This window comes from Takifugu rubripes, chromosome 20, assembly GCF_901000725.2.
Source record: "Takifugu rubripes chromosome 20, fTakRub1.2, whole genome shotgun sequence".
NCBI classification, from domain to species: domain Eukaryota; kingdom Metazoa; phylum Chordata; class Actinopteri; order Tetraodontiformes; family Tetraodontidae; genus Takifugu; species Takifugu rubripes.
In genome coordinates this window covers 10,253,026-10,263,150 of record NC_042304.1, presented here as the reverse complement: position 1 = coordinate 10,263,150, position 10,125 = coordinate 10,253,026, and the positions used below count along the sequence as shown (strand labels likewise).

At 41.5% G+C, this 10,125-nt stretch overlaps 1 protein-coding gene across 2 annotated transcripts; it reads right to left on the bottom strand.

Moving 5' to 3' along the window:
• Positions 1 to 50: 50 nt before the first annotated feature.
• ppp1r2 (protein phosphatase 1, regulatory (inhibitor) subunit 2) lies at positions 51 to 8,630 on the bottom strand. Of its 2 annotated transcripts, XM_003974234.3 has the most exons (6): positions 8,245 to 8,620; positions 4,633 to 4,740; positions 4,290 to 4,373; positions 3,134 to 3,228; positions 2,047 to 2,223; positions 51 to 1,926 (listed from the first exon to the last, which is right to left on the bottom strand). In XM_003974234.3, exons 1-6 carry the CDS (start codon positions 8,373 to 8,375, stop codon positions 1,907 to 1,909), a joined length of 615 nt encoding a protein of 204 aa, XP_003974283.2. In that variant the 5' UTR covers positions 8,376 to 8,620; the 3' UTR covers positions 51 to 1,906. The 2 variants fall into 2 exon arrangements, with proteins under 2 accessions (XP_003974283.2, XP_029683879.1); XM_029828019.1 differs by lacking the exons at positions 51 to 1,926; positions 2,047 to 2,223; positions 3,134 to 3,228 and adding an exon at positions 3,239 to 3,677 and having other exon boundaries at positions 8,245 to 8,630.
• Between the last annotated feature and the right edge of the window lie 1,495 nt (positions 8,631 to 10,125).

The window sequence follows — 10,125 nt, the reverse complement described above, 5'->3', positions numbered from 1 at the left end:
ATAAATTAGTGACATTAAAATTATTATAGGTAAAAAAAATAGGAATCGCATACTCATTAACATTTTTTATTGGAGACAAACAAAATGGAACACACAATCTGAGGGATTGAGAACATGCAAACAAGAAATACAATGTCTGTCATCCCTAAAGTAAGAACTGGAAAGAGCAGGTGGTTTCAAAGCAGAAAAAAAACAAGAGAATAAACATGTGAGGAAAAGGAAAAGCAGCAAGACAGTATGGAACATGGCCTAATCCTGTACAGAACTGCAGAAGAGGCACATTTGACCAGTACTTCCCAACACTAAATTACACGGGGAATTAAATGACATCTGCGGTTTTTCCTACCAACAATACTGTCTGAATCTGGGATTCCAGATATATGGTGAACATTTTTTGTTTTGAGGTCTTTGCCCAAGATAAAAACCTCCATAGTAAAAAAAAAAGAATACAAAATGCTTAACTGGAGAAAACACAGGCTCACACTTTCAAGCGCGCGTCATTCCGCTTTTGTGCTTCATATTTGAGAAAGCGATGTCGCGCACACAGGTTTCCTGTACTCTTTCGCCATTCCTTCCGATCATACAAGGTTCCCCAATTTAGATCACGTCAAATCAAATATCAACTATAAACCTGCAGTCGCCAAACAACAAAAACATCCTGACGCCTGCTCAAACTCCGCGATCAGGCCCTCCGTCACCTACTTTAGCTCGCGTCAGTAGCATCTAGAACAAATCTCTTACATTCCCAGGCTGTCATCAAAGACACGTCAGTAGATCAGACAGCGAAGAGTCAACGGCGATGAAGACCCACGCTGATATAAAAAGCTGCACTTTACTCAAAAGAAGGGACCTGAATGCTGATGTGATTACACTCATGTGCAAGGCAAGTACAAAAATCATGTGATAGCACAAATAAGTCTATTTTTGGTTAGGCTGCAATAAATCTGACCTGGCTGCTGATGGATGGGGGTTTTTCTTAAATCAGAGGACTAATTTAATGAAAGATTCTTAATGTAAGTTGTGTTTGTGTAAAACAGAAATATGACCAATATCCTAGCTATCCCAGTAGCTAGGATGTCATGTTTCTGTTAAATATTACACTAACTAGGACCTAGTTAGTGTAATATTTATCATCTTTCAATATTTAAACATGACAGCAGAATCATCTGTATGTACTGTTGCATATGACGTCAGATTATCCTGGATTTAGATCAATGTATAGGCAATATAGTGTAACCATTCAGCCCCTACTAATATTCTGTCTGGATTAAGGGATGAGTTATTGAGATTTAAATACAAGAAAGGGTGACCTCAGATTTTTAAACAGTGTAAATACAGGTGCAGGAAAGGAAAGAAGCCCCTATAAAGCAAAAAGTGCAGTTCAGTAGGAAACTGTCATCTGGTCTCAGATATGCCTTTAACATGGCCGTAGGGTTTCCCCCATCCTCCCCCAGGACCGATGCACAGAGCCAGAGGGGAGTCCTGCTCGTCCTGGAATTACTTCCATTGTTATTTGTTTCAGAAACAAAAAACAAACAATCGATTCATGGACAAAATCAAATATTCTTCTGTGTGATGTTAGTCCAGAGGAGGAGAAGGAGGAGGGTCTTGGCAGCAGGAGGGGGGGGGGGGGGGGGAGGAGTAGGAGGAAGGAGCCATAGTTCTTATCTGGATGAACTTACTCTGGGATTTAAAAACCAGTGTGTCTGCAGGTGATATTCCACAGTTCTACAGAACAGCAGAGACAAACAGGTGACCGGGACGGGCGACTCTGTGTTGATGGAATCTGAAGTATAGTGAAGCGGTGTTTACTGCTCGACCCAGTGTTAAAGCACGCAGCACACTGGGACCGTCTGTCTGAGTCTTAACCCGGTGCACATGGCTGAAAGTTGGTTTGTGATCTCATCTACGAGTCCAGAGAACCAGCTGGAGAATAAACAAACAAAACAGCCTCATATATTAACATAGAAATAGGCGGCAACTGTGTTTGTTGTACATTAATCCTCATTTTGACATTTAGAACTGAATGAAGCAGGAGATGCTCACCTTCCTGTGGCGGATCGACGCTGATCTCCTCCGTCTCCTCCGTCTCCTCCGTGTCGTCTCCCATCTCTTCGTCTTCGTCATCCTCTAGGTCCTTGGCAATGAGCTCCCGTGCAAGCTTGATGTTCTGGCCCTCGTTGTAGTGCATTTTCCTCATCATCTGGAACAAGTTCTTTTTGGCTGAGAAAGACAAAGACATCTCATAAACGCGGGTCGCTTGCTGAGAGTAGAGCTACGATACTGATTCACCTGAGCCCACATGTCACCGTTGCCCTATAAACTGCAAATTAGGAAGTAAAAACTTTCAAACAACTGATTACTGTATAAAATACTATCACTACAAGGATACAATGGTAAACGTGCAACCTAATACCGTGGCTCCACAACTGAGAGTGATGCTAATTTGGTTCCCAAACAACAGTAAATCACATCAACCAACACTCTGATCTGACAGGAATAACTGCACTCAAACGTGACTGTTTATGCCGGCTTGCCTTATAAACTTGTTGCTTAAACTACTGGAGATGATCCATTAACATCACTGGACTATGGTTTTAACCAGATCTGCTTCACACATGGTGTAATGACACAAATGCCTGCTTTATTACTGCAGTAGGAGAGGGTGAGCGTGGATTATGACTTTGGGTAATAAAATATGCTATTCAGCTATTTTGTTAAACGAACACTATCCAACGGAAGCATGTCCATAAAAATGGTTAAAAAAATAAATGATTGCAGCTGGATTATAATCAGAGTTATAGTTTATTTTCGGAGTCAGATTCCTCTTCAGAGATATATTCACCACATGGTAGAACTGTCCTCTTGTGCTGGCAGCACATATCAGCCAAAGTCTGAGCAATAGCAACTGGAAGTGGAGCATTGGTGTCCTGTTCCCCCTTAATCAAGAGTAATTAACTCTACCATTAACTAAAGACTGTAATAATAATAATGTTTAGTGCTCTCAATCAGCCATTCAGCTCTGACTGTGTTGTTTAAGGTTCAAACAGTAACATGATACCAAGCCAAAGTTCCATCTAAACCTGATCCTTCAGGGAGCAGGTGTGGCATATGATAACAGTAAATCTTTAACCTTGCTCTTTAGGACTCAGCTCCTCTTCCTCCTCCTCACTGCTCTCTTCTTCCTCCTGCATGAAGCGAGGCTCTGCACCTTCAGCTGCTACAAGCCTAGAAAAAAACATAAAAATGACTCTCCGTCTTCCTTATCACAGTACACATCAGATGGGACAAAACAGGCAGTTAAAAGCAGGAGAGGTGGACGAGTGCGGAGCAGGCACAGAGAGAATGAAGCATGTGTGAGTATTCAGCAAGAGCCCAAAATACCAAGTTACCATCTCTGTCTCTCACAAACACACAAAGGGCTTTAACAACAAAATGAATCAGAGTTTATGGCTCAGCTGGTAATTGTTTCAGCCTGGGGGGGTACAACCACTTACTGTACTCTCAAACATACTGGCCCATATCTCCAAAAAAAAGGGAAACTTGTGTCTACAATGTGTAAAACACTTGGAAAAAAGACTGTGTGTGTTAAAGGAGAGCTGGAAATGTGGACAGAAGGAGAAGTATTCAGAGAGCTGCAGGCAGGACAGGTCCATTTATGAAGAGGAAGGCTGGCACTGAGAGGAGAGGGAGAGTGGGTGTTGGAGGAGAGAGGAAAGGAGCAGCTGTTTTATTCTCTGGAGGGTTTAATGTAAAACAATGGAAGGCACGCTGTGCAGATGTAAACAAAGATACTAATTGTGTTATAAGCTTAGGGATAACCAGTCTCGTCTCTATGGTGCCATCCACTTAAAGCTACATCATCCCATCCCTATCATTTATCTAAGCATACAGACAGACCCCCCCACTTCACCACCTAATTAAAGATCTTATTTACTTGTCTTCTCCTTGCTGTCCTCAGAGCCCCATACTGTTCTCTAAATTAGGTTTCAGCATACTCAAGCTTAATTCTAATTTCCTGTTTTCAGGACAAACCCAAAAGGCAGGTGAGGATCATGCATCATTATTGTTTTATGTACAAATAATCACACAATAATTTAATGCATACAAACAAGTTAATTTAATGCATACAACGCCAACATAGATGCTAAATATTCATGCTAAATATTATTTTGTAGATGCAAAACAAAATCTGTCTCAGTCATTTTGAATTGAGAGCATTAGACACTGCAGCAGAACACACACACACACACACACACACACACACACACACACACAAACGTTCTTACTTTGATGCCAGGTCATCGGCTGCAAGTCCGCCCTGGCCGTCTGAGTCACTCAGTGCACCCTCGTCCTCTTCATCTCCCACCATCCTAAAAGAGGAGAAACAAGAAAACCCCAAGATGACGACAGGGCAGGATGTGACGGAAAAGGAAACGCAGACTCAAACAGATGGAGACATCACACATGCAGGCTGAGACGAGATTAGAGGGTAGAGGGGAAGAAAACAGGCAGGAAGTGTGGGATCCTCCAAAAAAATCCCCAAAACACACGGTCCTAAAGGGTAAGAATCAAATCAGGTGGTTCCAAAGTAAACACAAAGTGTTAAGAGAAGGAAGCATAAGCCGTCACCTGTTGTAAGGTGTGTTGGGTTCGTCTATCTTCATCAAGCCGTAATCCTTGTCGGCAGGATGGTACGTAGCCAGGATGTTCATCTCATCCCACTTCTGAGATTTCTTCCTGTAAATCAGAGCAGTGAGAATGAAAGACAAAGCATTGAAGAGCCCTTCTGCACTCTAACCAAACGTTCTGGAGATAAAAAAATTGGATTGTTAACAGTATTTAATCCACGTGTGCTGTGCAAGTCCCCTGAGCAGTCAGAGTGATGCACATTTAACTAATAATAGGTCAATAACATAAAACAACTAACTACAAAGTGCTTAGAATGTAATAGTAAGTTAATCATGAATCTGAGCACCACAACCTGTGGGTGAACCTGTTTAAAGGCAATTAATGCTATAATTTAATTTCGTTTTTAATGTCTTTCCCAGTTGTTCCTTGACCTGTTCCTAAATCCCCAAATGGTCCCATTCTCATGTGGGGGGGGGGGGGAGCTGTCACCTCTGTGAGCTCCACTGGGGCCCTTTTGTTCCAAATTACTCTAATCCTTGCTGCCCTTTCAAATCCCTCCGGAAAATGAACGGACAGAGTCCAAGCATGCAGCAAATGAGAAATATTACCCAAGTGGATAACAAGGGAACACCTGCCAGTACAGCTGAAACACGGGGAGAAAAGGAAGCAACGCGAGTAAACATGCACAAATAAGCGTCTTTGTGCACAAGGAGAAGTGACCACCTGAGACCATGGCCGACTAGACACGGGGCTCCTCTTGTTACGTGACGATGACCGTCTCTCAGGAGTGGCCAGCAGCTGGCTTCGTGAAGCTTCCAGAAAACTCATTAAATAGAGCGAGTCATTACTGAGCTGTGCTATCAGGTAGCAGAGTCAGAGCAGACAGAGGAAAGGTCCGGCCCTGTGCTGCCTGACCCGGCGGGCACTGGTTCCAGAGGGAGCGCCGACGGGTGGAAGCATACAGAATGCTTCAATGACAATAGCCTTTGCCTTTTATGGTGCAAACACTGTTGTTTTTGCCATTCAATTGAGATGTGGGTAACTGTTTTGGTAGCTGGGGCTGCCATCACCACGACACCCCCTCTGCCCCCACACTCCATGGCAGAAACCGGAGCCAGATCAGCGCGTGCCGTTCTAAAGTCATACCACGTCGCGCTGAGGTGTATCGTGGCGTTCCCTGTGTTTACTGCAATCTCTGCCATCCGATGACACAACAGATCTTTCCACTTTGGACATTTCCTGTGCTGCCAAATCTAAAACCCCAACCAAACAAATCACCCAGCATAAAATGGTTAATTTGGAAATTATGCCGCCACTCTTCCATCCACCAGCACTCGCCGGCGCCCCGTATCTCAAAACATCGACGCTACGGATGCAAAAAAGTAGCTTTGCAATTTTGTAATGTGACAGAAATACCTTAAAAGCTCCTCCATGAGAGGGAAGTGTGGCAAACACTGAAATAAATGCACAACACTTTAGAATTGAAAAAGATATTCAGGTTTGTTGACACTGACCTCAGACATCTGAGTGAATAATTCCTAGTAAAACAGTGCACTGTCACGGTCATAATGAAGCTCAGGAGACAGTGAATGACAGATTGTATTTCACAGAAGTGTCCATTAATTATAAATAAGTGAGCAGGCACCTTGTACATGACCGCTAACTACACAGCAGTCTGACTGTTGTAGGTAGGCTGGTTTGATTTGAAAGAGGAACCATTGCAGCGTAAAATTGTATTATGATATTCCGGATTAAAGGTTACAATTATAAAACTTCCAGAATTGTTTAGACATGGTGGGATAGCTGAACAATCCAGCTGGTATGCTGGGTGGGGGGTATTTGCAGAGCTACTCAGGATATCCTCTGGGTTGTTCACAATGACCTGGGAAGGTAATCTGACGGTGTTCCACACATTTGGATACATAAAAAGGAAAAGATGTTTAGTTATGCTGCATGGGTCCAGCTGCCCTGAACAATGGTAGTGAGAAATCTGTCCATTTTTAGTTTTTCCTCTCAATTTCAACATAGAAAGCGTAGCACAGGTAACAGGAATCACTGGAACGTTGTTTATATATGAATACGTGCACAAAATGTATATTGCAGAGACCTGATTCATTCGACTGCACCCGCTCTCCTCCTTATTCTGTGGATATCTGGACTGCCAACCGGATCCTTCCAGAAAATTCTCCTCCTTCCACTTCCCCGTCAGTCAAAAAGAGACTATTTTTGCACCGACACAGAAAAAGCCCCACTCGCTGTTGGGAATTGAATTCAGTAATAACTGCCATTTTTCAATGACCTAATTTCGCTCATTCACAGAGGACTGCCAAAAAAGTCCAGACCTACCAACGCAGGGCAGGTGCACGAATGACAAATTCAATGTTTACTTTCCGTCGGGTAGAGAAAGGTTGTTGGTGTTTATAGCAGCATAATAGAGAGGTGATTATATAGATATTGATAACGATCCAGCTACGATGCTGTTAAATCTCAATGCTACAGTACACAGAATCTGCTGCCTTCACCAAAGAAACAGCAGTTGGAAGGTGGGTGGTGATACTTCATCACCATTACAGAATTCATGTTATTTATAATCAATAATGTGCAACTGTTTTGTCATTTTTGGAAAAATCCATCTCGATCATTCATATAAGTCAGCCAAATGGCTAAAATTATTACATATTTAATTAGCATGTTCAACTTTATTGCCAACTAATTTGGATGTGAGATAACACAGCCTCTAGAATTAAAATTTTGTTTTCAATGAGAACAAAAACTGCAGGACTGAGAAAACTAAAATCTCAATATGCTCTAATTCAGTTGCTATGCAGCATCCAACATCCCTCCAAGTATGGCAATATGAATATGTAGAATTTTCTAGAGACAGAGACGACTGTCAGCCTAATGAAGGGATTTATTGGGCACAAGTGATCCAAAGCATCATTTCTTGCTGCCACAGTGTCAACAACACCATTAAACAGAATAGGACGATGATATAGGAGACCCAGGAAGATTGTAGATCATTTTCCCTTTAAAGTTTTGAGGGTTTACAGAATTGTTTTTTTTTAGTTTTACATGTAGTCTTTATTTTATATTTGATTCAGTAGCATCTGTATTGTCCATTGTTGTAAATATTGTTTGTGGTTTATTGAGTATCCTAAAGTTTAGGTGTTGGAGATGTAATTGTGTAGTGAGAATATTGGATGTGTTTCTAATTTTCAATATAATTATGACTTAACTCGTGGAGGATGTCGTTAGCTAGGGGTATGTGATGTAGTCTAACATAATAACGCGAACTATAGTTAAGTAATCTCACGGTGGATAAGAGTTTTTTGTCCTTGTGCCTCTTTTATCAACGTGGTGCGTTCACTGTCGGTACAGACTGCAGACCAGGCTTAGGCGTTTTATTCTAAATAGCAACGCCGCTATAGAGTTCTATATGTCTGTGTATTGAAATTACAAAAAATATGCTGCCGATTAGTAGCAAAAGACAAACATAATTTGGGTAAAGGGACAACTTCTGACTCTCGGAAGGGATATTACAACGGCTAACAAACGTTTAGCTAGCTAACGTCACTTGGCGACAACCTAACGACAGACGGGTTGAGAACTCACCGTTGCTCATCCTCCGACAGCCCCGGGACATGTTCTGGATCCTCTGGTGGTACGTCCTCGGGCGGCGGTTTGACGATTGTCCCGCTGTTCTTGTTTTTCAGAATGCCTTTTATCGGCCGGGGAGCTGCCATTCCCACACGTTTACTGTCTATCTTCGACTCGCGTCCACGTTATTGGGTTTGGCCGTGAATTTGGGATTTCTGTGAACTCAGTGGTCAAAGACGGCTTCGGTGTTTAACAATCTCCCCTTCATTCCTCAGCGAGCTTCCATAAATCAGGGGACAATAGAGCGGCGATGCTGGTGAATCGTAGGCATATGCATGCCTGCTCTAACCGGGTTGTTGTCACACTAGCGGGAGAAGTGCGCTGCAAGTGGGTCGGTCCCAAGTATCGCGAGAGTACCGGACGACCTTATACGGTCATGGATGGTCTGCTGTCCATCCACGCACTGGAAGGCTGTTTTAGGTCTAAATAGTCAGGTGCGTGCACGTTTTTTCTGCTCAAAAATGGCCAACTGAAATAAAGAACTAATGCAGTTTACCAGGAGAGAATGTGTAAAGGTGGTCGTAAGAGTTGGCACAAATTCAACGTGGAGTAATTTACTCTATTTTTTTCCCTGTGAGGCACACATGATTGTATTTATCTGACTAATCTGGATCAGACATGCAAAAAAAAATGCATCTTGGTCGTAGATTGGATCTTTGATAACCGCCTTCAGAAATTACAGACACAGATAATATAATAAAAATTGGTCAATCGGGCATTTTATTGCTTTTAACATCATGGTCAGGGGACTGCAGATGAAAACTAGCCTTTTGGCTAATTCTGGCTTTTTTTAATCATGAGAAATCATGTGTTATTAAATTGTATTGTCCCCTTTTAAACAAACAAAAACACAAAGGTAACATCGAGAGATATTGAAAGTATCAGTAGAGTCAGACCTGGGGATTGTTGTTTTTAGATAAACAAGATAAACAGTTGCTTAGATTTCCTGAAAAAAAATTTCAACAGAAATATGAAACACAACTGGTGAACAAGGCAACGATGTCTTTGTTCAATCAAGTTGAGTTTCAAATATGGCGGGATTTGGGTGAAAAAGCCATCAGAGAATGTTCATTTTGGAGTATAAGTACTATTCATTTTAATTTTATTTGTAGAAGTAGTTGTAGTTGTACTAGTAGTGGTAGTAGTAGAACACACGAAATGTATATTGCGCCATCCTGTGGTAAAAGTATGTTAAATTAAATACCAGACAAGTGTAGTGACCCAACGACTATTACACCACACTTCTTCAACCGTTTTTTTTTCATGTAAATGAAACTTTCATGCTTCTGCTACAAATTTACTCCAATAAATACTAAAGTAGTAAAATGAATTGTATTTTCATTGATTTTCTACAGGCTGACCTCAATTCTCATCCTTTTGCCCTCTGGAGTTACAGATTTTAAAAAATTCACTTTGTAAATAGATTTCATAAAATCTTGTTTTATTTGGATCATGTGTCATCTGAAAGTGCCCTTAAAAATAATCACCTGACTTCTGTATATCTGACATCTTTACAAGCAGACCTCACGTGTTGAACCACAGTTACACAAGTTCACATGTAGTCACTGATTCGTATGAAGAATTTGTCAAAATAAGCGTCAACAGTTTCATGTAACTATTTAAATGAATTCTCCTACATTACATTCTCTTCTTGTCAGTCCTCTACTTTCTGTTGGAAAACTCTGAACTCTATGGAAATCTAAACAATCAAGGTAACTGTACTGTCCCTCAAGGTACTGTCCTCTTTGTCCATTTAAACAGCGAATTTTGTGCTTATACCTACTACATTTTCAAAATTTGCAACATTGCATCTCATCTAAGCAAGAAAGCTCTTCA